The 27,970-nt window shown below is 38.2% G+C and overlaps 1 protein-coding gene across 5 annotated transcripts in view; it reads left to right on the plus strand.

Annotated features, from left to right (window-relative positions):
• myo16 (myosin XVI) overlaps positions 1-27,970 on the plus strand; it is a 109,780-nt gene that overhangs the window by 30,109 nt on the left and 51,701 nt on the right. For all 5 annotated transcript variants that reach the window (XR_001662563.1, XM_016673109.1, XM_007555361.2 and 2 more), the window contains exons 3-13: positions 6,493-6,563; positions 6,896-7,039; positions 12,859-12,967; positions 16,160-16,284; positions 16,450-16,575; positions 20,063-20,138; positions 22,902-23,052; positions 23,197-23,347; positions 23,967-24,077; positions 24,700-24,765; positions 25,600-25,727. Coding sequence is in view for 4 of the 5 variants with exons in the window: in XM_016673109.1 (XP_016528595.1) it covers positions 6,493-6,563; positions 6,896-7,039; positions 12,859-12,967; positions 16,160-16,284; positions 16,450-16,575; positions 20,063-20,138; positions 22,902-23,052; positions 23,197-23,347; positions 23,967-24,077; positions 24,700-24,765; positions 25,600-25,727 (1,258 nt within the window). In the remaining variant the exon portion in view is untranslated. The remainder of the gene's footprint in view (positions 1-6,492; positions 6,564-6,895; positions 7,040-12,858; positions 12,968-16,159; positions 16,285-16,449; positions 16,576-20,062; positions 20,139-22,901; positions 23,053-23,196; positions 23,348-23,966; positions 24,078-24,699; positions 24,766-25,599; positions 25,728-27,970) is intronic.

The raw sequence follows: 27,970 nt of genomic DNA on the forward strand, positions 1-27,970 counted from the left end.
GTCAAATGTGCAGTAAGTCCTTAATGAATATTTGGGTTGGATCTGAATATTTTCCTTGGTTGAAAAATTTAAAACATTACCCAACCAAACAGTTATTCACATACATATTTTTATCTGTAAACTTAGCCAAATTGGGATTTGTTCTAATCATTTTAGTTGTACAGGAAGTAAGATATGGAGAGATGAGATAAAAAAGTTAAAACAAAAAAAAAAGAAAGAGGAGTGGGGAAAGTCAAATCTAAAAAGTAGAGACTGAAGGCCAGGAGGCATCAGCTGAGGGAGATCATTACAGTGTTAGGAAGAAAAATAATATCTCTCTTTTTGCCTGGATTGGAACATTGCAAACCTCATCTCCTTTCATTGCTATCTATCACATACAAGCATTGCCTCAGCTGAATTTTGACGTTTGGTGAAATTGGTTTTCCCAAATTAGTCTTTTAGCTGCATCAAAGTCAGATAGACGCCCACAGAAATGAGTGAAGCAACAGCAGCTTTTGTATGCACTTGCACTCAGTGTTTAAGTCTGATTTTAACTGAATATTTAAGATAAATGCTATTCTGGGAGTTAATAATTAATCAAGTCTTATAATTGGGGTTGCCTCAGTTAACGTACTTTTACAATTTTTCTTATTGTCCACGTAGTGCAGCTAAAGCCTATTTAAACTCACTTCTTGCTATGAAGTTATTAACTTATTCAACAAACAGACCTCTTACTTTTTACTTCCACTGGATGGTCTCTGTATGTTTTTTTCCTGCAATGTCAGAAATGTATACATTTTTAAATGTAAAATAATCAGTTTAAGCTTTGTTAAATAACTTTTAACAAGTCTGACCTGGAATATCTATTTCTTTGCCATCTGTTTCAACAGTAAAGGAAAAGACCTTAATACATTAACAAGGTGTTCATAATATGCACCACATAGCAAAAACTTTCTCAAAAAGATAGGAAACGGTGTGACAGCAGCTTAAAAATCAAGGAACATCGCAGAAAGAAGCTCATAAGGCTCACACAGTGGAATTTAATATCTTTCCATTTGACATTTGTCTGAGCTTTGTACTTGGATATTTCCCCACTGGTAAGATATATCGCCTTTGCTTTTCAGCCATAAGCATTTCTGTCCTCTTGTGAAGAGCAAAGCAAATAGAGGTATTGTTGGTGGGACTACGTCCAACTCCCTGCATTAATTACCCAGTGTTTTTCCTGTCTGTCTTTACAATGAACAATGTATTTAAGTGCAGCTAAATATATATTTGTGGTATTGGTTGTGGCACCAGTTTTTTTTGTCCAATTTGTTTTGCAGTAGCGTAAAAAAAGCCTCACCGCTTTCTTGATAATTGTTTATAAATTCATTATGCTGGTTTTAAACACAGTATTAAACAAAGTTAATAAGATTGTAACACACCATGCCTGAAATAGGAGCACAGTGTGCATCAAATCATATGTGGCGTTTATTATGTTAAAGGTAAAAACTAACAGGATTTAAGGATGGAAATTATTTTTTTTCTGTGTAATCAAAAATAGTTAGCAGATTACAGTAAATTGAACTGCCATGTGAAGAGTTTCATTTTTTCTCCCATGAAATATTTTGTATATTTTAAAAAGAAATATTCTGTGGACTTCAGCTGCCATTGTATCAAATGTGCAAGGCAGCGCTGTTTTCGAGGAAATGAAGTCTGCAAAGCTGTGATGTTGTGGACTGAAGTGTGAACCCCCAGATATTTACCAGTGTTTTATTTGTCAGTTAGTCTCTCAGCTTCATCTGATCTCTGCACATGGAAAAACTCAAAGAAGGGGCGAAGGAGGAAGCAAAAATAAATGACCGTGCAGGCTCCTGGGAAACAGTGGTAATTCTCAGATCACCATCATTCTGGGATTAAAGATGTCTATGTTTATAGGAGAACTGAGCCAATATAACATCATGATGTGTTTTATTGCATTGCAATATAGATCCTTCACTCACGCAGTAACAGAGAAGTCATTTTTTTTCCCCCAAGTCAAGTGTCAAGTTTTTCTCCCCAATTCAGAGTCACCCTTTTTTCTGACCAAATTACATTTTTTATCAATTTGACCCTGAAATTGCTGTCTCTTTTTTATAACTAGAAGTGTTGGTTACCCTGGAAACACCTTTTATGTTTCCAAACAGACTTCCTCAAAGTAACAGTTAGCTGACATGTTCCACATGTCTACTCACACACAAAACCCATACTCAAGACTAAAGTGTTGAATAAGGCTTTTTGTCTTGAGTAAAAGCCAAAAATCGCCTGACATGAACGGGTTAAATTTCAATAAGTGTTGCAGCTTGCTTTATTTTATTAGCTACATGTTTAACTTGAGCAAATAAGTTATCCAGATGCTATCGGCAGCAACATTAGGAGACTTGTTCTGGTGTTGTCTTTATGCCTTTGTGCTTAAATCCTTTTATCTCCGATCCTCCTTGGTTCCCAGAACTGATATAGTGAGTCAAGCCGTTGCATTTTTGCTGTCAAGTTAACATTGTGATGCTTAAATGCAGTATCCTTGTACCACAGAAGTTTATTGTAGAGATGGATAAATCAGAGTTTTGTGGCTGATTTTCAGTCTCAACTGTTGTCAAGCGTTAACTTGCTGGTATTGACTTTAGCTGATTCCAGTTTAACCTGAGCACTCTAATTAACTGTATCTTTAATGTTTATCCTGGCCTTCCTGCTGTGAGTGGTCAATAGTTTTGTGATGTCCCTGCATTATAAAGAGGAGAGCAACACCATTAAAAAAACAAACAAAAAAAAACAACCTTATTGATCATTTAACAGGCAGGACACTATTGCACTACTAATTAACAGCAGATTTCTTTGCCATGTTTATTTTGTGTCTTTAGAGTATCTTTTCCCTCAACGTCGGAGTAATGCAAAGAAGCAATGCATTACAATGCACAGTCTTGAGCATACTGTGCAGGATTTAGGTGAAAGTTATCGGAGAACCTGCCTTTCATTTTTGTAGACAAAAGGTGTTTATTATAATATGTGTTTTCCTATCATCATTTCTCCTTCATTCTCGTCTTCAACACTATGTCACAATCATGTTTCCCTTGAAGGCATACTCTAAACTGTGAAGGCTTCTTGTCTACGTGTCTAGCTTATTTATAGTATATTTTGTTTTCATTAGTGTAAAGTGTTTCATAATGATCTGAGGTAAAATATTCACACTGAACTAACACTCAGAAACATGAACATCTGATTCTAAAAACCTAAAACCCATTCAAGGAACTCTTTCCAACTGTATGGTAGGTAAAGTTAGGAACAAAAACAATTTGCACTTAAATATTCTGAAATTTATTCCCTTTTCTCTTCCTTTTTAAGGACATCAAGTTTCAGTATTTACCTCCCTTGATCGTTGTTTGCCCATGTTCTGTAGTGTTTTGTAAAGCTCAAGCAGATTTTTTTCAAATGTCACTCTGACTCTAAAAGGTTAGACGTTTTACATGTAGAGACAGGGACTGAGTTGCTATCAAGCCGGTGCCGAAGTGCCTCTGGGTATAAATCCACTGACAAACGGCAACAGACTTCTGTTCAAAAATCAGTTTATGCTGATTCAGAAAGTTGTTTACAGAGCACGGTATCTCCAAACTGCAACATGTACACTAGATATCAGAAGAATGCAGCTCTCTTTTTCCCAACGTACTTTGATATTTTGTGGGTTTTATTAGTTTCCAAGAAACTTTTCTGTCTTTTCTGATGATTAATTGAATTGCTGACTTACTTTTGACTCTCTTTTTCTGTTTTTAAATTCAGCTAAAAGCAGCAATAATTTAGTCGACTGTGGTTGGTTGGTTTCTCATCAAGTATTCAAAACCTATTTACCATTGAGTGATTTAAAAATGATAAAAATATAATATATTTATGGCAATGTGTTTGTGGAATTAATTTTATTCAGTTCATAGTTAACAAAAAAACTAAACTAAAGTTCTGCTTACTGATAAGCAGAACTTAAGCAGAACTAGTTTGACAAATCTAGTAACTCTTTTTATTTTAAAGTCGTCAACAAGTTGGTGTTGATGGTTATAGGTGTGGCGATTCTCTTGCAGTGATCTTTGCTGCAGCAGATGTAAAGAAACCTCCACTGCAGACACTCTGCTGTTGAATTACTGCTTAGTGAAAAAAATGCTCATTGTTCCCTTTTTTATTTTGCTTTTTATGACTCTTCCTTCTTTGCACAGTCTGCTTTGGAAGCTCCAGAAAAATCCACAGAACCAAACCAGGGTTTTTTATCAGTTTATACAGACTGTAGATAACATCCCGTTCTTCACCACAGACTTATAAACTTATGAATTTCATGCTATAGAAATATCTCTATGTGAACGTTGTTAAACTGAGCGCGTATCTTCTAACTTGTAAATAAATCTCTAGGGGCAAAGTGTGAAAATGAAACAAATCATTAAAGGGATTTCTGGTTGTTGAAAGTATACCCACTCCTGTGAAAAACTGCAGATTTTATGGGATTTAGAAAATGAGACAATGAGAAACATTTTCAAACGTTTTTTTCCCCACAAGACATTATAAGAGACCTGTATGTGCTGCTTGTAACAACAATATAGAGAAATATGTGACGGTCTTTTTCTAACACAAACAGATAAATTGCATGGATGTGTATGCTTGTATGTCACAGACACTTACTCATAATTTTGATGTTGCATGTTGAGAGTGAATATTTTTTGAAAATTCATATTTAATGGGTAAGAATTGCTGCGGGATATTTGCTGGGTTTGGTCAGACTGCATCACCTCCAGGCTGTTAGTCGATGCAGCACTGGGTGAACTGGGTGTGTGTTGCAGAGTTTTGTGCTCTGTATCTGGGAAGAGAGCTGTAGCTTGGCATTCAGTGTTAATGACTCATAAGTAGAGAACCACTTGTTCTTTTGTTGATGGGAGTGTATCACAGAAGGGTGGTTTTTATCATGTACGAGATTAGTCGGAGCTCATTTAGTAATTAGGGGGATTTCGTCTTTTTATGTTTTATAGTGTTCGTTATATGCTTTCTAAACATTTTAAAGCATATTCAGTCATCTTTTTTCCCCATCAGGTGCATATTTTATTGTTCTGGATTGTTTGTTTTTTTTTGTTTGTTTGTTTGTTTAGATAAGGTCAGGATTAATAATTGCTCCTGGTTTGTGAGTGCCTTTTACGTCTACATATGTGGGTGGAGTGAGGTTATTTAATCATGGCTGCTCAAGTTTAATAACCTTTAGGGAGTCATCATAAGGGTTCAACATATTGAACATTCTGTAGTTTAAAGAGCCACTATATTTGTGCTGATACACTTTTGTTTGTGTATTTTGACAGGACTTTGTGACAGTGGTGACAGCGAGTAACCGCGTTGTTCTGTCCGAAACACTAAAATCACATAAATGTCCCTCTCCTACCTTCTCTTTCAAACCCATCACTCCCTGTTTGTGTCACACACACACTCCAGCACACCTTCTCTCTTGCTCTCTCACTGTTTGCTTTGTTCTCGCTTGTTCCATGAAAGATTTATCAGCTGTGTAGCAAAATCACAGAGCCCTTATTTAAACTTGTAGTCTCTCTTCATTTGCCTAAGGCTCGAATAAGCAAACTTGTCTGGAAAAAGTCTTCATTTCTTTCTCAACAGTTTTATGTCAGTGTGTTAGTCGGGTGGGCGTCCAATTTGATCTTGTAGTAAGTGATGCAAGTGTGTGTAACCCAATGCCTGTTTGACCTGCCGCAGGAGGAAGGAGCTGTCGAATGTGCATGTACTGTTTGAACACTGTTCCACCCTGACACATCAAGAACAATTACAGAATGCTTAAATCCTATTGATTTTGACACAGAGAAGCAGAGATCAATGTGTTTTCTTGTCTGTGTAAAGTGCGTACTTAAAGTATTCGTATCCCTTTACACTTTGCGCATTTTGTCACACTACAACTGCACAAGTCAATGTATCGTACTGAATTTCATGTGATGCATCAAACACCAAGTAGGAAATAACAATGAAGTGGGCAAAACAAAGATTCATGGTTTTCAAAACATAAAAGAAAAATCTGGACAGTGCTGCATGGGTTTACATTTACCCACTTTACTCTAATCTCTACAATGTCTTGTCCAGCACAAGGGCCTTCAGAGGGATCTGTTTTGTGAACGCCTTTTGCTTGACACAGATCACAAACAAAAGAACACATCGGACTGAAAATAAGAAATCCATCGCTAAAAGGGTGCTTTTGCAAAATCTCATTTGCAGAGTTCAAAAAGTCAAACAGGGAACAAAGCAAACTTTTGGAAGAAGGTGCTCTGGTCTGACAGAAACACTGCGTGTGTCCTGCCAATACCATGCTTCACCTTTTGAATGAGCCTTTCTTGTTTCAGTACAGATATGCTTTCCTTCAGCAGGGACATGAAGCTGGTCAGAGTTGATGAACAGAAGGAGGAACCGCATAAGCTCATTGTAATCATAAAAGTGACTCCTGTCGGAGCTGTTAACAGCTGAATGTTTATTCTGTTGCAGTGTTGCGTCTTCTAAAGGACGGAGTAGACCCCAACACTGCCACTTCCTCAGGGGGATCTTTGCTGCACCTGGTAAGATACTCCCATTACGATCGTAGTTTTAATAACCAAATAAGGAACAGCCCATCTATGAATATTTTTTTTCTTTTTCTATGTTTTTTTGTTGTTGTTGTTGTTGATGATCTCCTCAAGGCCTTAATAATTTTCTTTTCAGAAGACTCTAATTATCAACAGTTCTGCACAATAGATTTTTACAAAGATCAATTACCATGCCACATGATTTTCCACACGTATTAATTATCATACGATGGTTCTGTTTCAAGGCTGTGCTTCTGGATATACGCTTTTCCCAAGTGTGGGATTTGAATTACTAATGGGAATCATGGTCTCTGTTTTTTCTGCAGTGTGCCCGCCACGATAACGTGTTTGCAGCTGAGCTCCTGATCGAGCGAGGCCTAAATGTCAACCAGCAGGACGAGGACCTGTGGACAGCCCTGCATGTAGCATGTGTGTGCGACCACGCAGATATGGTGCTGCTGCTCCTTCTGGTGAGCATGATCCACAAACACAGACATGCAACTAAGTGGGAAGACTGATTCACTAACACTACATGCAACAGAGCACTTTATGGTTGCAGTGAGATTGATTTCACCGATTTCTTTAACTCTGTTTGAGCTACTCACAAATTATGCTAGGGGTTTGTCTTGGTTGGCCTTCAGATTTCTGGCTGAAGTTGCTTGCAGCTTGTCAGCCTGCTGGCATCACTCATCTGATGATTTCCTTGGACTGTTGGCATATTTCATTGATGAGGGCTTGTTTAATTCAGAGGCCCTCAAAGATGACTTTTCATTCCTTTACAAGCCCATTTACATCTTCAAAAATCGGAATATTTCCAAATGTTGCATTGCTATGATATCAAAGAGAAAGCTTATTCTGTGGAGAGTTCCTTGACAAGAGCTAAGGTTGCACTGATTAGGTCCACAACGAGAAATGTGCCAGCTGCAGGGGAGGGCATGCACATCCAGCCTAGTCACTCAATGGGTTGGCACGGCTCTGCTGGTGCTGATTAGACCCACGGAGGACTGACTGGTGTGAAGAGCTCTACAGAATCTTGTGCAGCCTGGTTCCTCTGATTAGCTCCTGAGTGATTGCTGTTAACCTTCTGTTAGATCAGAATAAGACGATTCTGGGAAGAATAAAAACATCTGAAGAAATCCTTGGAAACTGGTGTTAATTCACACCAGCTGCTACTGTATGGTATGGCATATATGTGAGGATGCTTGTGCGTATTTGGATGCATTTAATTTCCTTCCAAGCAGACTCATTTGCTGCTTCACTGGAGACTGTGACTAAATGTTTACCCATTGCAACAGAGAAAGCTTTTTTCCTGCGAACGAGCCATACAAACAGGAGTAAACTCTGTAGGAACATATGGTAATGGAAAATGAAGGTTGTTTTATAGATGAAAATGTCTTTCTTTATGCATGGTAGCAAGACTATGACTGTGCAACATGTTTAGAGGTTTAAAACTTTGTAAAATCATGCTTCCGATTAAAGACTGTCCTGTTGGATATGAACGGCAATTTTATCATTGATAGGTTGTGGCAAATTTTAAAAACCCAATTTGATTGGAGGCTAGTATTAATTTCCAGTTCCTTGTTCCTTCCAAGTACCTTTTATTCTTACCTGTATTGTTATAATTTGAAAGTCAATTTGGATTAAAGCATCTGCCAAATACATAAGCATTGAAAACAAACTGTGCTTAGCAGTAGCAGCAGTCTTCCTATCACTAATTTAAAAACATTTTGTATTAATTCATTTTAGTGGTATTTTCTTAGGCTGATGGGAAGGGATTTCAACTTTAGAGGAAAGACCTCTTCAGTATGAGATAAACCTTGAGTTACACTTTGCACATTTAGTTTGATTTGATATACTGAAGAATGAATGAAGGGTTCCACCAATACAGCATTTTGAATGACAATTCAAGATTTCATAGACTTATTTTGTAGTTGGAAAATTTGAGTTTTATTAGTTTAACACTTATGATCTTCCTTTCTCACTACAATCCTATCACCTGTTCATTCCTGTTGGTGGTGGGTAATAATTTCTTGTTTGTCCTTTTCTCTTGTCCATTTTGCTGTTTGCTGCCAGAATTTTTATGGTCACAATTTTGTTTTACAACTTATTGTGTAGAATCTTACAGCATCTTTTCTGTGATCTTACAGCATCTTTTCTGTGATTTCCTAAACATTTTACAGTACCTAAGGTCTAACTTGTAAGCAGTAAACCACTGATGTTTGTACCAGCTCCTATCTCTTTGTCAATGGTTAAACATTGACCAAATGTGAAGACAACAAATTGAAGAAGAAAGAAAAAACTGAGATCAAGTTCATCTATTGCTTACAAATATTCAAATCTTTTGATGACCTTAATCTTAGACAGGCTACTGCATGAAGTACTAGGCTCAGAGTCAGTACAGGGTCAAGACATCTAGCAGCCGAAGTGACACGGCAATGCTGACGATAATTACAGGTTGATTTGTTTTCTTTGATTTTGCCAATACTTCTACCTGCTGCTTAGTGAATTATAACTTTCTGTTTCTAAATAATTACGAGATGCTTCTCTGTCTGAGTGGCTGTAAGTGATCTTCTTTAGGTGCTCAATCTAAAAGGTTTACATTCCAACCGGAAATTGAAGAGTGGTCTTACGGAAAGGAGCCTGATTGAGCCATCCTTATCTTTGACTGGCACAGGAAGGAACACACCAGCTAATATGTTCTAATCTGTTCGGTCCTATTCTGCCATCTCTTTCCTCATTTCTCTTCCATTGCTCTGTGCGTCTCTCCATGATTTCCTGTCTCCAATTTTCATGCAGGGAAACTGAATGTTTTTTTGTTTTTTTTTGCTGACGGAGAGGTTTGCCAGTAGTCTCTCATGGGCACAGCGAGGGGTGGGGGTTGATGAGAAGATGGAGTACTTAGCAGCCAATGATATTAATTCCCTTATCTTCTGCTTCCAAACAGCAGGGAAGCAGGCCATTAATAAACTGTGTTGTTTCCAGTATTTTGCCAAATGCTCCATTTTTGGACATTGACTGTTTAAAAAATGCTGGTGGGATTTGGTGAGGTTGGAATTTAGCAAATGAAATGATATTTGTAAATGCCAAAACACTAAGAATAAATATAATGTTCTATGCAATAAAAGACTCCATCCTCTAGCTTGTGATGTTGTGTTGAAACAGCTAAGACTTTGCTATGCTTAATTAAAGCACATGGTTTAGCACATGGTTCTGATTTTTGACAATCTTAACCTGCATTTAACCTTCCCTTAAGAGTATAGGTGTACAAACTATTTTTAACAGATTTGTTATTCAGAAACTTCAATTTAATTTATTTTCTTTTCATTTTATTTTGTGTTGAAATTTCCTAAACTAGTTGAAATTTATTTTTGAGTTTAGTCAGAGCAGTCTGGCTAAAAGAGAACTACACTCGGGAAAAAATATACACATATATATATATTTTTTGCCTGAAACCACTACCGCTGTTGCTGCTTTCTTTGCTAGAAAATTATGAATTCATATCTGCAGAACTCTGAGACTTTTGAAAAGACATTCTCTACTGAAAACCCCAGGCTTTTTCATCTACTTTTAATGTAAGAAAACATTTCTGGTTCTTGGTTTTTCAGGCAGACGGGGCTTAGGAATGACGCATATAGCGACTGAAAACATCTTTTATATAAAATCCTTATTAGGAGTCAATTTCTCTGTGCATCTTTGGTCATTTTGCTTCTAGATTCATCACAGGATGCAGCGACATTGCCCTACCAATGCAACTATTGTTCTACAAAAAAAAGAAAAAAAGAAAATCCCCTATCAAAAAATGTTACTTTGTTACATTTATCAAATTACGCTGAATATTGGGATTAATAATGCTTATTTTCTGTATAAATAATATTATCAAATGTAAATACAGTCTGCAACTGTTATCACACAATTATTTTTATCACGATATAGTTCTCTGCTAAATGAAATTGAATTGTATTGTTCATCCCTATTTACTGTCAAGTTGTGAGCTTTTCTCTGCTGGTTATTGGAGTTGGTCTGTCAAAACACAACTGTTGAAATAGAAGTGCAACAACACATTTTTGGCATGTGCTAATCATGATAGGTCACATTTTTTTGTGTTACAAGCCAGTGTATTTTGTCGCATCCCATGTTTTTATATAAATTGTTTTGTTGTCTCTGCTCTTTGCTGGCTTCTGTCCAGCTAATTTTCAAACCTGGTCCTCTGTGACTGAGCAAGCCCAGATCTGTTAACCTTCCTGACAGAGTGGTATTGACTGTTTCTGGACCTGGAAGTTAATTGTGCATTCAAGCCGACTTCTTCATTATCAGTAATGCAGTGCACAGCTGTACCGACTGTAAGGACTGCATGCCATAAATGACAACACCCTAAATGGAGTCCAAACAGCTGCAAATACTCAGAGTATTTCTTAGACTTGGAGATGAAAATGTAAAATCAGAAAGATGAGGTTAGAAAGTGGACTGTGTGCTTGTGTGACATGTACAGAATATTATGTAATGTTGTTTTTGTTCTGCACCTCCCCTCCAATCAGGTCCTTTGCTTTTCAAAAGGTGCTTCAGACTTTGATATTTCCTGTCTTTTATGCATAGTGATTAAGTAGCTGCTGGTTGTTTCCAGTCTTATTACCTGCAAATTGTTTTGTATATTCCTGCAGCCAACTTTCATTGGCAAGAAAAAAACATCTTTCACCAAATAAATGCTGACACACGATAGCGTCACAGAGGGAAAAAAAACATATTCAGAAACTGTACTTGAAAACCTCATGCATCCTTTTTTTGTGTAGTTGAAATAAACGTTTTATAAACAATAATAAATTTATGTTTCAAAACTTTGCTGAAGTAACTTTTTACATGATCTGCTCCAGGTTGAGAGTTTCAAAATAATTTAAAAAGAAAATTCTTCTCTATTAACTTGATTTCAAAGAATACATTTTGTTCTGCCTGCTGTTCCCACCGCATGCTTTATGAATGCATGCTTTTCTTCATCTAGAAAATACTTAGTTTTACTTTCACGTTTTCCAGTCATGCCATAGAACCTTTTAAAAGTCTTAGGTAAAATATTGTGGAACTAAAGAAATTTACATGGAAATGTCAACATTGTCACTTACCCATAAAGATGTAGATGTAGGAATTAAAGGGATAAATACAATTATCTTTACCTTTTGATAACCTATTAACATCAACAAAAAAAAAAGAAAAAAAAGTTGATTTGGCGGTGAGCTACACTTTACACAAAATGATACAGATTTCACGGTATCACTAAAAACAAACATCACATGATACCATTTCATTTAAGTTCAGATATTTATAACCCTATCCCTGCTACTACACCTATATTATTATAACGCATTGCTGTGGTAGTTATTTGGCTGCCTTCCATGACGCTGCAATGACACACAGGTGCAGAACGGATCAGTGATTTGTCACTAAATGGTCATATGCAACACAACCATTTAGCATTTCGACTCATTACATTCACTACTCAGATTTTCTTTGAGTTTCATGCTCTGCTGTAATTCTGTGGTGTCACCTTTTTTGTAAAGCTGAGGAAAACTGAGGGGTTGAACTGGTGCTCATGATGCAATGGAGTGGATCTGTAGCCATCTTCTGTTTTTTTTAAGGTCATTTTACTCCGTGTACTGACATGGCAGAGCAGAGGAAGCACCACTTCCATTCTCTAGAGCAGGGGTGTCCAAAGTCAGTCCTCGAGGGCCGGCATCCTGCATGTTTTAGTTCTCTCCCTGGTTTTACACACCTACATCAAATGATGGCTCGTTAGAAGGCCTAAGGAGAACACCGACTTGCTGAGGAGGTTGTTTCTACCACTAGGGAGAGAACTAAAACATGCAGGGTGCCGGCCCTCGAGGACCGACTTTGGACACCCCTGCTCTAGAGGGAAACACCTTTTACAAACCCCCCTCTGTCTCAGACATGTAATTAGAAAACATTGATTAGGTTCTGAAATCACTTAAAGCCTTTTGTCTTATCTCCTGCTGTGATGGTGAGCTGTAGTGGATGCACTCTTGTTGAGTAAGCACACATTAATCTCTTGACATACATGGATAAATGCAGGCTACTGAATCCCTCACCCCTAACTCTCAGGTGATTATCTAATAATTTATTTAATTCCCAGTATTTCTTCAGTGCCAGTCAGATCTGCACCTGAAATGCCTCGATAATTAGTTCCAGTTCCAAAAAGACAAGCATTCATGAGACCCGAATTATCTCAGATTCAGGTCTCATGAATGCTTGTCGTTTTCTTTTTTTCTTTCTTTTTCTTTTACAGGCCGGCGTTAACATTTTGCTGCAGGATATCAATGGAAACATTCCTCTGGACTACACTTTTGAGGGGACAGAGACCAGCTATATTCTCCGAAAATATCTGGAGGACAATGGTGAGCCTTTCTGCGAATCTGTGGTTTTTTTATGTTCATTTTGTAATCTCTTTTCCCTCCTTTGAGTACGGTGAAACATTTTTTTGTCATACTCCATATTTCTTGCTGTTCACAAACCATAAATGCTTAGTTTAAGGTTAATTTACACCCACGCTGGATCTGTGCTAAATGGTAAAATGAGCTGCTCTGCGCGTGAACGTCACCCTGTTTGAAGGTGAAATGCAGCCACAGGCCCGCTGATAGCAAAATTTGATTTGGATCGTCGTCTACTATAGAAGAAAGGACAAGGTCAATAGTTCAGCTGAAATGGAAGAGATAAAAGAGCAGGAAGATGAAACTGATTGAGAACTGAATGAGAAGCAGTAAAAAAAAACATGCTTTTAAATAAAACATGCACAATGTGCATGAACAGTTATAGAAAAAATATTCTTTCCCCCGTTTGAATGTAACATCAACCTGCATGAGCCTGCAACAAATCACATGACAAATGGCACAGTTCTTTCATAGGATCGTGGATTTATCAAGACCACCCACCACACACACACACACACACCGCAATGTTCATTTCAGCTTTCCTCCTTCTGTCACCCCCATGTTGTGATCTCCCAAACCCACCCCCTTCCCACTGGGATTTGCCTCCATGAAGCATACCCTCACTCACAAGGGCTCCATCAGCCTCTGTTGCTATAGCAACAGGGTTGTATGCTGTCTGTCTTTATCAAGTTTGCGCAATTACAGAAAAGACAGATTGTCCACGTTTGACGATGCCAGGAGGTGGGTGCTGAGGGTAAACGTCCTCTCATTCTCCTTGATGAGTCACTGCCTTTCGTGACGCGTTAGTCAAGTCTAATCAAGACATTGCTTGAAGGAATTTCATTTGAAAACGATAAAATATGCAGTTCTGCACAGAAGTTTGCGTAGACTTTTCAGTAGCATAGATGTCTAGAACTTTTCATGTGGCTATTGAACCGTTGTTTTTCTCTGGCTCTTTCTCAATGTCCACTGGAGAATAAATAAACAGGAAGAGACAATAACATAAGTGGATGGGTTTGAGGTCATTGTCATGACCAAACACCCAGTTATGACTAGGTTGCAGCCCTCAGATTAAAACTGACAGATGAAGACCAAGATCAAAGCGCCTGCTTCAAAATCACCACCTGGAAAATTCACAGCTGCTCAGACAGACAAGCCAGATACCTTTTTGATGAACTTAAAAATAAGACATTATGCTCAGATTAGCAAAAGACTTTGCTGTTTGGCCATTATGCCTGTAAGAGTATCTTTGAAGAGCTCAGGTAAGCCTTTCAGACTTGAAAAATAACGGGACAGTGGTCAGGTATGGGGCGGTAGCATTACTGCACAAAGTAAATGGAATGATAAAGAAAGAGAATTATCTTTGAATTCTACTGCCTCACCTTAAATCCGTCAAAAGTGGGACACAATTAGGTGTCCAGCCAGGATAATGACTCCAAAAACATCAAAACAGCTTTAACCCTGTAGTATCCAATGTTATAATATTATGTCATCTATATGCTGACCTTTCTTCTAGTGTTTTTACCAAGACTTGGAAATTGAGCTTTATTGTTCAGTTTTAGAATGTTGTTGCTTAGGAAATTTGCATAAGTTCCTCCACAGGATCTCAAAGTAACAACTTGAAAAACCTGTTATTCCCAGATATGGCCATCAACATCTCTGCAAATATCTCACAGTGATTCGATGAAGCAGATTATTCTAAAAAAAAAATAAAAATAAACTGTCTTTTAAAAAACTGGGGGGCGATCAGTACCATGTCTAGAGCATTGTACAAAATGCAAAAATTATTTTATATCATAATTAATCTTACCTTTAACCTTACAAAAGCAAAGCGATCTGAAAACATCGCATTTCCTGCAAAACGATCTACGAGGTTGAACTCTTTCGATGTCCACATCTTTGTGGGTTAAGAGTGAATGCAGCAGGCAGATTTTTTAATTCATTAATTCCCAGACTGCTGTGAATAAAGTAATATGTTTTTATTTGTGTGATGTGGTCTGAGAGCAAAGAGCTCAGTTAAAAACAGATGGATCAGATCTCGGATGTGTGATAGATCTTGATTTTTAATCGCTTAAGGCTAGATTTGGGCTGTATAACTCAGAAAGGTCACAGTAAAGAGACATCACATCAAATCAAGAGAGCTAAACACCAAACAGCTTCACAAATTACAACAGCAACAACAGGAAGTGACATCATACGCCTTACCTAATCCACGTTTAAGTTCTGCTGGTTTCATTAGGCAAATTAGATTCAAATTTTTACTACCAACTTTTGCTTTAAAAATCAACTTTAGTGTAATGCTGCATAATCATTCATCTCTGTAAAAGCTATTCAGATGAATTATTAAAATGCCTGGATTGATATAATATTCACGCCAGTGATGATTTTATGTAAACCTCTGACTGGAGTTGTAGGCATTGTGATCGTTCAGACGAGGGCTCTTCATTAAAATTTGCATAATTTGTCCTAGTGGACTGCGTGGGAGTCAGCCTTTTCAATTAGCCATGCAATGTTATCACTGTTGATATTTTATTTATTAATACAAGCCCTCACATTCATAGCTATTAGTTAGCACATCCTGGTGCAGTATTTGGTGACATTCCTGCCTTGATTTACGTAAAGTGTAATCTCCCTAAAAAGATTCAGGAAGAAGGAAACTCAGATGATTTTTGGTGATCTACAGATATTTTCATTCTGCAGTCTATCACTGCTCGTTTCTTTTCTAAGAAGCACCATGGCTAACCCAGAGCTGCCATCAAACCTTTCTGAGATAAGTTAAATCTGACAGCTGCTGCAGTTTATTATTTTAAACAATCATAATATGTTTTTTGGTGAATGTGATGCTTTCACAAGCTGAATTATCTCTCTATTCCTTCCAGTTAAAGATTACAGCTTTAAAATCTTAGGTTATTATACAATCATAAAGATTAAGACATTGATTAACTAATTCTACCAAAAATACATTGATGTTTACGGTTGAGACATGATTAAATGTGAAAAATTTCAAGGGGTTTTAAAGGTTTTATAAGACACTATCGCTGTGTGCTTTCAGGGTCTACCTACAAACACTCTCTATTTCTGTGCTCCAATTTTATTTTTTATCTAATATGCAAACCAACAAGTCATAAAATCATTTATGTAACGTTATTGTTGCTGTAGGTGTAAACGTGGCCTCCATGCACACCATGAAGACACAGAGGCCAACCACCATGCTGTCTGATGTTAAACATCTTGTAACCACCGGGGGAACCCTTAACCAGGCTAATGATGAAGGAGTTACTTTGGTAATTTAACAATTCCTAAGGATTTTTGATAGTGACTTTTTTTTTTTGTTTCTGTTCCCATTTGATTTCTTCAATTCTCTTTTTATCAACTTATATGTTTGTTTGTTTTCTTGTTTTGTTTTTTAGTTATAATATGCTTTCTGTTTACATCTCCTCTTTCTAAAGCTCCACATTGCATCTGCCAGTGGCTACAGAGAGGTGGTGTCAGTGTTATTGGAGAGCGGAGCAGACCCCCATCCAGCTGACAACAACTTTTGGACCCCACTCCATTTGGCTGCAAAATATGGGCAGGTAACTTGCTGTTCAATGTTTTGACATTAATCAACTGGAAACCTAATTTAAACTGAACTGGCTCCATTGATCCAATAAGATAGCTTCAATTAATTAAAAAGTAAAGTAAAAAAGAGAAACTTATTGATGGATTCTTCCTTCACTGAACCTGCCTGTAGGCATCTGAGAGTCGGAATTGACGAGAACACAATTATCGTCGGAAAATGAGAAGAAATTAGTAAAACCATGGTTTCATGATCTTACTTAATTTGGAAGGATAATGTAAAAATGACTTTTTTGAGATTTGCATCATGTTATAATATTTATCCCCCATCGAAATCATATCTGCAGGGTTGCTTTGATTTTTTTCTTGCATGTTTGAGGAATCCTTGAATTTCCCATCGCAACCATTCTGTGGTCTCACTAAGGACCATCTTTTCCACAAACTCCTCATTGGCTCACCAGGTCTTTTGCTAATTGCTGCTGCCACTAGTCTGGTGGAGCTGAGTGGAGAAGACTTGGGCGAGAGCTTTGGGTAAATAAACAGTGCTTAGGCACCTCCTAATGGTTGCCACAAGAGATTCAAGGATTCCTCAAACATGCATGAAAAAGTCAAAGCAAAGCTCCAGGTCTGCTCAGATCAGCTCAAAAATGTGGATTGTTTTTGGCTCCTTTTAGCCAGAGAAACTTTTCATGACCGGTGCTTTATCTAGGATTTTATAAAAAAATAAATAAATAAATAAAACTTTAAACTACACGAATACAGTGAACAGACAGAAGAGTGGCTTTGAAAGAAAAAGTTTCAAAACCGTGGTTTAGTAGCCCATGTCTGAACCTAAGACTGTATTAACTGATTACAGTGTTTTAGATGATCAGATTTTCAAATGAGAAGAAATGTTGTTTTTTTTTTTTTTTTTAGAAAAGCATTTGGAACAGAATGGGATTAAGATTTGGTTTGGAAGGGTCCCAGCTATGAAGAGAGGGAAGCGATCATGTTTGGATCTTGCTGACATGACTGATTTCCCTTTGGGTTATGTGCTTCGTCACTGACAAGAATAATTTATTATTCTGGTGTTTGGACTCGTTCTCCAGATATTTGGTTTGTTAGTCTAGAAACCACTTTTTTTTCTAACTTTTGTGTGTTTCAGTTTTATCCTCTGACTTTGCACACAGCCTTTTCTCTGTTTCATTCACATGCATCTCCAGACCTTCTTTTCTCCTATTTTATTCTGAATTTACACCATTAGTTTTCTTATTTCTAAATTCCCAGATGATAATAAATCAGTAGATCTGCATGCCATAATCCACTCTACAGTCATGTTAAAGGAATGTGAGTTTAGCCATTATGTTTCTCTTTGTCTCTTTGTCTCTTCCTGAATGCAGAATTACGATGCATGTGAGTGTTTGTAGGGCTGAAATGTGTAAGTGCTTCAGACTTACCAGAGGCAGAGTGGAGGATTGTAGAATTGATTGGGTTTTTCTTGCAGTGCTAAATCACCTCAGTTCTCTGCTCTTTAATGGTAACAGTGCACTCCCTCCTGCATGCAAAGTGCTCTCTGGGCCTTCTTAACATTTGCCTTTTGTCACCTTCTGCTTATAGCTAGTCTTTCAGTGGCACATAACACAACTATACACCACCTGGTGCATTAAACTCTGAGACCTCTTCTGCAGCATGCCATGTGCAGCAGAATGAACCTTTAAGAAGATGTATGACCCTATTATCCAGCTAATTAAGCTTTCCTCCTTTGGATTTGTGATAAGTAAGATCCTGCCTCCCAGCTCTAGTATGTTTGAATCAAGGATTTTAAAGTTTTGGTCTTCAGAGGGACAAATTGTTCCCATTTATGTTGGATTTTCAGTGAAAAGTAAAAGAGAATTAAATTACCAACCTGCTCATATTGGATTAGTTTCTTCAGTTTTATAATTGAAGCATTGGTAATTAAGTAAAAGTGGGTCTTGAATAGTTTTTACTCTTTAACTTTAACTTCAACATTTGAAATTAAACACGAAAGCATAACATCAGAGGAGTTCATGGGTATTACTAAAACTGCAATCTCTCTGGATCTGCCTTAAAGATAAGCACTTGTAATCTTTTCCTGTTCCTCTTTGAAACCTGACTTGCTGAAGCATTCACATCTTTTAGTGCTACTGACGTGTGGCCATTATTTATAGAGTCTGAGCCTTGCTGATAAGCTTCACGGGCAGAGGCTGTGCTTTAGCCTCATAACTTTACAACTGTCGGCATAGGTCACAGTTAGTCTGGAGAAAATGCTGACGCACTCTCCTCTGCTGTTATGTCTTAACTCCTGTGCTGCTGCAATACAAATAATCACTTCACCTTCCCATAAAGAGGTGGAAATGTCTTTTTTGTTGATTTGGCATCGTTAAACTGGCTTTTATCCCCCATTATTCATCATCGTTTAAGCTGGTCTATTTTAGGCTTAGTTATATTATTCTCTATGTCAAGGATTGAGAGTATGTAAAACGTGTAAAAGAAACAAGTAAAGGCAGTGAAGAATCCAGTTAAAAGCTGGTAAAGAATAATGATATTACATCTGGAGCAGTAAATATGGGCCAAAATATGTTTGTGTTACGTACTCAGTGACTAGCTACCCAAGTAGTAACGGCACAGACTTCAACTTGAAATAATAAGGCAAAGATTTCAAAGCCGTTTTTTGGGTTAGGAGGAAGGAGTTTCGCTGAGAGTAGCTTAGAGATCTAACAATCTAACAGAGGTTAGAATAACCAGGGATTTAAAAGTGATCTTTGGCGAAACCAGTCTGCTTGTTATTCGTCACAGGGATTGATAAATGCTTGTACCAGAATTTAATTTGAAGAAACCTTCAGTTCAGGCTCCGTTCAGGTATACATTGCAATTTCTGCTTCAATTTTGACTGATATTCTCATTATGATGTGCAAATACTTTATATTGGCTATCTGTGGTCTCTAGGGAAATTCTCTATACATCTTAGATACATCGTTGTTCTGGTGAAGGTTGAGCGTTTTCACTTTCGCCCTTTAGACCCCACAATATCAGCTTTCCATGAAGTGAGTGGGAGGAGCTGAAGTTTGGAGGAGTTTATAAGTCTATACATTATTTTATTTAAACATGTCCTTGAATCACAATTAAACAAATGTGACAATTTCCTGTAGGGGAAATTTGCTGTAACTCATAAAGCTGACATTGTGCCATCTGCATCATCATTGCCAAATGGATGTCCTGTATTTATTTACATCTTTAGATTCTTTACTGTCCTGGATTTTATTTCAAGGTTTGATGGATACAATGCCCCAAAAACAGCTGGGCTGAATATCCACGTGCCAAATGAATGTAAAGGCTGTGTTACAGATTTTTAAAGTAGAGATATCACAACTCAGTCTAAACAGTATTGCAGAAAATAGAGAGATTTTACATTTCCATCCATCCATACATATGTATCGGCTCTGCTCTTGAATTTTCCTTGGATTTTGGAGAATTGGTGATCTGTTTTTCCTCTCTGTTTTCCAGACAAGCATCGTTCGCAAACTCCTAAGGCATGGCGCAAATCCAACTTTGCTCAACTGCAACCAAGACAAGCCTTCTGGTAATATATTTACTGAACACATTCACACTAATGAGGATTTGATCACAAACATAAAAACAACTGCAACTGGAGGGGACAACATGTTCAATCAAGTGGGAGGTAATATAGCACAAAAAAAAGAAAAAAAAAGAAAGACAATAATTTTGTCACAGACATAAATATAGATGTGTGCTGATTGCCTTTAGGTGAAAGCACAAATTACTTTACAGGAACATGAAAACAACAATATTGTGAATTCTTAAACATTACTTTACCTTTTACCTGTTTTCTACTAACCAGCAAAAGGGAAAATAATAATAATTAGGCCGCTAAATGTGGATTCTTAGACGTCTGTGGTGGACATCTGTTCCTGTTTTGACTGGTAGCCGCCAGTCGTTAGGAAATACATGAATAAATAATAAGCTACAAGCTGAACCAGCTACCATCAGAAGATTATGCCTACTTTTGATGTACAATTATGGATGTCTTCTAAAAGGTCTTACTTCCCTATTTATGAGAGTTAATGGTGCAACGGCTGAGGGAGACTTGCGCTCCTGGCAGAAAAGTTAATGTGAAGCTTATAGCCAAGGGCAAAACAAAATACCATGTGCAGGCCAAAATAACGTTCTACATTCAATTTGGTGCTTAATGTTTAAGAATTCACAATATTGTTGTTTTAACAAATGTTTTAGTAGTGACTAAGACACGCTGCTCTGGTTTTAGTAATGGTTATTTCAATCACTTTGTTTTCACCTGCAAGATGATGACTGCCAGCTGTAGATTGCTTCAGTGATTGGTAGTTGGGCTGTAAAGGAGGGGAGTAACACACGTTAAGAAATAACCATTTCCTCTGCCCCATGTATGCCCTTCTTGTTGATCATATCATCTATCGCACAGTTTGCAATCCTAGTACATCAGCATACCGTTGCTAAAACACTGTCAAACAAATTGAACTTCTCACATTTAAAAAGTCTGTTTCCTACAGGTCTGTAAGAATGTTTTGAAGGTAGAAAAGGTTTCCTTCAGTTTGTGTTTTGGTAGCACTCGGTGAGTCATCCTACTATTGTGGAGCGACGCATAAAGAGTCTCGATTGTTAGGCACTGGTAGCCAACAATGCTTCGATGATAACAGTGACAAGTAAATGGCATAAGTCTTTGTGAGAGCATTCAAATAAATTGTAGCCTTTTCCGTCAAGAACTTTGTAGACATCAGTGACCTTTATTTATGCGGCCGGTTAAGGGCAGCCAGTTCAGCAAACAGAGAGGTGACATGTTCACTTTTAGGCTGATTGAAAACCAAACTCGCCTCTGGACCATCTGCTGAAGGTTCACAACACAGACTGGGAGACCAGTTAGTCCAGTAGTGAAGGCAGGAAGTGGGCATAGACTGCAGGAGCTGGGTGGCATATTGAGTTGGGCACAGCATGACTTTATGTACATTTAATGATGCGAAGTGATTGAGTCATGGAGACATGATCTTTAAAGGTCATTGGTCATGACACCCAAGTTTCTAGCCACCATAAATGGAGTATAAACTGATTAAGATTCAGTTCATACTTTATTTATTCATTGACTTCAGTTGGGAAATTTGTATATTAGCATATATTACCATTCTTATTTCATTAATGTGACCTATTTACTTTGCTGCCAGATGCAGTCTTGATTTAATGAAGTCTAGCATGCTTTCAGGTTACCATCTTGAGTTATCCTTGTTGTAGAGTGAAGCTGCCCTGGCACATGTAGGCAGCCACCACCTCCATATGGTTTGCCTTAAATACCAAGATAGAACAAAAAAATGAAAAGAAAGCAGAAAAAAAGGGAATGCAATACCCAATGTATTTTATTGGATTTCTATTTGACAGACCAAAACACAAAGTAGTACACAGTGTAAAGATGCATATTTTCTTTTATTTTTTTGTTATAAAAAATAAGTGTGGCGTACAATAGAATGTACACATTTTCTTTCACTTTATAATTATGAACAATTTTATTGGTACATCCCTTAAAATCTTTCTGAAGTCTATGACTAGAACTTCACAAAATGTTAAAATGTTCTAGTCGTATGAATACTTTTGGATGGCACTGTATAAATGTGTCACAGACTGGGGCTTCGGGTTTTCTTCCTCCCTTTTTGTAGGATAATATCTCTCTGCTGTCGCCCACCGTGTACTCTCTGGGTTTAACCAGGCCTGTGACTCATTCTGGTCTTAATCAATACCCCATATTTGCATGTAGACACAGAAAACATGTGAGACAAACCCCGAGAGGCTGAGACAATCCCTACCGTTTAACATGGAAGCTGCATGGTTTTCCTGTAGAAGCCATATAATGAAAAAAGCGGCATAGCAAGAGATGGGTGTCAGGGGCGCTGTCTGTCAGACGGAAATAAAAAGCCAAAGCCATTTTCTTTCCCTTGGGCCCTCTTAGGCCTCATTACAGATGGGAGATCCTAAAGCTCTCATCCTCTGCAGCGCTGGATTGATTCTCTGTTAGATTCGAATTCTGGATAAGGGCAGGGTCATCAAATACATTTTTAAGAAAGGGGTTATAATGATACTTAGTAGTGATAGTGTTGTTTAAGCCATCATACTTCTAGAGTCTCCTTACTTTTTTATCTTTTGTTTTTACTACAGAAATAAATATTTGAGTGGTTTAGAAAGATAAAATAGATTAATTCTGCTCTCATGTATCCGCAATTGCTTGCATTAACTTGAGGAGTTGTATTTTTATTTTTTGTGATGTCAGATTTTCAAAGTAACATTGATTTGGGTTTTCTGTCATTAGATCTTGCAGTGTCAGAACCGATGGCAGAGATGCTGCTGAGCGCAGAGGAGAGCTGGTTGCAGAGACTGAAGGACCCCGGAGCCCCACTGCCTCCAACCGACCAACGTTATGACGGAGGCTCTCATGACCTCAACACTCCTCTCAAAACTTTGTGAGTCTACTCTTTTACATGCACACATTTATTCAATACATTGTAAATTATGATTTATCCGTTTTAAACTCAAATATTTTGTCTCCTTTTTCCCCAAACTGCAGTCGTTTAACTCGCCACGCCTTTTGCTCTTTTGTTAATCAGGAATCCGCTTGGTCTCTCAATTTCTAAGCGGGACAGTCTGCTGGAGAAGTGTGCCATGTTCAGAGAGGCAGGTGGAGCACTAAGCCGACAGCCCTCTCAGGATAATGGCCTCGATAGTCCCTTTAGCTCTGGACCAAGCAAACTGGAGCAGGTAACTTTGCTTCAAAGCCCATTTAAGGACGAACCTTCTCAGAGTGTCTTTGGCTGATAAAGCTAAACGGTTACATTTCAGTACAACTGACCTTTAAAACTCAAGAAGCTGTAATACACTTAATTTGGTGTGTGTTATTCTTTTAATGAAGGATTTGCATCTTTTGAATAATTTTATATTTTATTAGGCTTCAATAACAGACTTCAGTGTAACATCTAGTGATTTTATCTGACAGACAAAATCTAAAGTAGTGCATAATTGTGACATTAAAAATGTTTTCCAAATATGTCAAATGAAATGTGGTTTATGTATTCAGTCCCCATTAGTCTAAAATGCATCCAGTGCAACCAAGTTCTCCTGTGTTTTGAAGCAAGATTAGTCTATAAATCTAAATCCCAAATCTCTCATGGAACGCTGTTCACTCAATCATCTAAATGTGGATGCTTAAAAAATCTTGCATTTGAAGCCCTGTTATTTCAACATTGAAAAGCTCAAAGTGAAGTAACAGAAATAATCTTGTCGTAGTTGGGGTTTTGTAGAAATTATGCAACGTGTGTGGACAACAGAGGATATCCAAACACCACCCTGAGTTCAGATTTAATTCACTGTGTTTCTTTAGGTCAAGCTGATGCCTCCAGCTCCCAATGATGACCTCGCTTCCCTCAGCGAGCTGACCGACAGCAGCCTGCTCTACGAGATGCAGAAGCGCTTTGGTAACGACCAAATCTACGTAAGCCTGTTACGTCCTTGTACCTTTTGCACACAAAGTGGTCACTGTCTTCTGCAGCACAAAAAGACCTCTCCTTTCCACCCTCAAAAAGAGAGGTGAAAAATGAAAAAAGTCTACATTTGTAATAATTAAACAATGAATCCAGTTTCAAGAAATTCACTTTTTAAAAAAAACATAAGTGAATATTGCCTCCAGTCTGCAAACAATGGGATATTTGTTCAACCCATTAACCTTGAGCCCAGTCTGGAGGACAGATCAGCATGTTACTAAATATTAGCATTAGCAGCACTTTCACAGGGGGCAGCTTGGCTCTAATAGAAGTGGTGAATGATGAAGGGTTAGTTGGTTAGAGAGGAGGGTCAGAATAAGGTCGCCCTTCATTCTGGTCTTAATGTCTGCAGGGCTTACATACGAGACAGTACATCTGAGTTCTTCATCAGGTCATTTTATCAGTTGGAGTTTTACTGTTATCTTCTTATGATGTTTAGGACCATTATTTGCAAACATGCAGTTTGCTAAACACATATGCAAGGCTTCCTTTTACTATGACTATCGATTAAAGTTTTTCGAAACGAGGATGAATTGTTTGCTAATTCGCATGTCTCTCCCTGCTCGTGTTTAGACTTACATTGGACACATTCTTCTGCTCATCAATCCAAACAAAGAGCTGCCCATCTATTCCACTTTGGTGAGCAAACATTGAAATTACCTGTACGTATTTACAGCAAAAAGCCTTTGTTGTCTATTAGGATGTTTCAACGTAGAGGGGAATATGTGGCAATACTCTCTCAAGCAGGATGGTTTGCATTAGATGAGCTTTAACCATTACAGCTGTAAAATCATCCTATGAAGGGAAGAGTTTCCTGCATAAAAAGCAGAGCAGCAGGGGATGAAATGGACATAGTAGTTGATAAATAATGCAGTCTTCCTGTTAGCGATCTGCAGCGCAAGGCTGACTCTGCATTAGCCAGAGAAAACACACACAAACAGCCATTCCTAGACGCAAACAGTCTCGGTTACAGTTTCTCATCACAAGGCCAAAAATGCTTATCAAGCAGAAAAGAAAAACAAACGCCAACACAATCCAGTGGGGAAGCTATTGAAAATTGCTCATTTATTACCTTTTCCACAATATTATGTCATTGTGCAAAACTGTCCTCCATCCCTGTTTCTGCTGTCACCAACATAGCACTTTCATACCACTGCTGGTCTTGGCAGACAGGGACAGCATCAACGACAACATGCCGATACTAAATCTAAAATGTACACTTTTTACTTTTATGATTATTAATCTATTGCTTCACTCATAGAAAACAGAAAATGAGATTTATTTTTACTTTATTGGATTAGATATTTAAATTTGGACATTTAAGTTTGTGTAAACTGTATCTAAATGGTTACTTAGAGTGGGATCTTTTTGTCGAACACTCAGAATGATCCCCAGTGTGGCTTCACTGTCTCAGTGAAAATTGATCCCTCGCCTGATTGTGTGTCCATCTTATGGCCTCTGTCTATTTCTTAGGTGAGTCAGTTGTACCTGAGCTCCACTGGCCGTCTTTGCTCTTCTCTACCGCCTCACATCTTCTCCTCAGCTGAGAGAGCGTATCACATGATGCAGCAGGAGAGACGTCCACAGTGTTTCGTCCTGAGGTACTCCTGCCATTCCTTTCTACACAGGAACCCCCAAAGTTGAGGCATTTTGTTACATTTGCTCGAGAACAAAAAACAGCATGATGAAGACCAATGAACTTATGTAGAAATGAAGATGTTAAAGCAGGGTTAACTTGTAGCATATTATCCCAAACTATAAACATCTTAACAGAGTGCCGCCACTGCATCAAACCTGCAGCTGTGGAGATCCACCAATCAGACTGAATCTGATTGAATCTGTCGAAAGGACGACTGTTTGTCATACCTTCTAAAAGTCTGGCTTTTTGGGGGGACAAAAAAAGTGAAAAAGGAAACCATAAGAAGGAGTGTTTAAAAGATGTCACAAGCATACACAGCAAACATGTGAAAGACGTTCTGGTCAAATCAGAACAGAATGCAAAAATGCCTACATCTAAAACACAGTGTCTAGGTGAACACACAGTAACACACAGATGGTGATATATGGTGAAATATGGTGGGAACAATTTTCTTAAGCAGAGACAGGGAGACTGATTGAAGTTGATGGGAAGGTGGATACAAGGCGATCCTGCAAGAAAACTTACCAGGCTCCAAAAGAGGTTCACATTCCAGCAGAACAACAACCCTAAACAAACAGAGAGAGAGAGAGAGACTGATGGTTTAGATCAGAGCATAATCAAAGTCCAAGCCTGAATTGCTGTTCTGACACTCTTAAATCTGCCTGAACCTAACATATTTACCTAGTTAAAAAGGGCAAACATTTCTGTCTATAAATGGCAAAAGCTGACGGCACATGTGATTTTCCAAAGTGTTGCTCTGATAACATTTGGCTTCACTGGATTCCATCTTGGTGTATCAGAGTAAAGAGAGAACAGAAATGTATGCCACCATTTTTCAGACCATTTTCACTACATAGTAACATTATTCTTCTTGTTGGTCTGTCACATTAAAACCCAATAAAATAAATTAAAATTTGTGGTTGTAATGTGACAAGATGTGAGGTGTGAATACTTTTACAAGGTGTTCTATGTGAAACCAGAGCTGCAGTGACAGTTTTATAGCTAAATAATTGGCAGGTTGCCCACGTGGTTTGTCCACTCCCCTCAGCTACACACCTGTTAAATCCTTCCAGAAAGATTAATACCTCTGAGCCCAAAACAAGCAGTAGACCTGTTCCACGTTTGCACAGAGATGGATGTTTGCTGGGAGGGTTGCAGAGCTGCACTCTTTGTCCTCGACTGGACCAACTCAGCACCCTGATTGCAATTAAATCCTGTTCCTGCTCTCCAGTGACATTCCCACTGAGTCGTAACCAGTCTGGCAGAGAGTTAATGCGCCCTGGCCACAGGCTATCTATCTCACTTACACACACAAACACACACAGCGGCATTGTGCTGTGCACTCACAAGTGCACACGTTTCCATTTCCTCAATTCCTTCCTTTGCACTTTATCGCTCCTTCTCCGGTTTCACTTTTGGTTGTGCCGTGGATCTCCTTGTTGTCTGACATGCATATATACCAAAGTACACACACATATGCACACACACACGCATCTTCTTTTATAGGCAAATCAATGGTTCAGATCCCTCCTGAGGCAGATACGCTAACAGTCTACCCTTAAAATCTAATAAAAACTGGTAAATGAAAAGATAGCGGAAGAACCCTTGGACTTGGAAAAGTAGCATAACACATACACACTCCCAATCCCCGAGAGCAAGCTGCGGTCTTTAGTGAGGAGCCCCTGACCTTCTCAAGCCATCTGCTTGGTGTTACTATGCATGTCTCGCCTCCCTGCGTGTCAGTGAGTATCAGAGCATGTACTGTAGGGGAGCCTTATGTCAGCCTTAATATCCAGTCAACAGAAAATTAACAGGCATCCTGGGTGTTAAAAGTATGGGCTCAGTCAGTGAAATGTCACTGATGTCAGGAGGAGTGGGTGGGACATTTAACGGGTGGGGGTCCCTAAGGCGGGGGAGATGTCAGGTGGGTGGAGAAGTTCAATGTTGGGGACAGATGATGTCACCCTGATGACTAACATCTCACACCTACTCTTTAGAGACAGGCAAAGCTCTGTTTGAGATTTTTCATGTGTTATAAGAAGTCTGTTGTGGTGGAAAAGGTTAAAAAAAAAAAACAACAAATAACCAGAACAAAGCGTGTTAAAACATTTATATTGCAATTTTCCTCCACTTAGCTGTTGCAGCAAATTCAGTGTAAAATGTGCATTGATGTCACAACTTATAGATACACTGTTGATGATCGCT

The sequence above is a fragment of the Poecilia formosa genome, unplaced genomic scaffold, assembly GCF_000485575.1.
Source record: "Poecilia formosa unplaced genomic scaffold, Poecilia_formosa-5.1.2 Scaffold70, whole genome shotgun sequence".
NCBI classification, from domain to species: Eukaryota; Metazoa; Chordata; class Actinopteri; order Cyprinodontiformes; family Poeciliidae; genus Poecilia; species Poecilia formosa.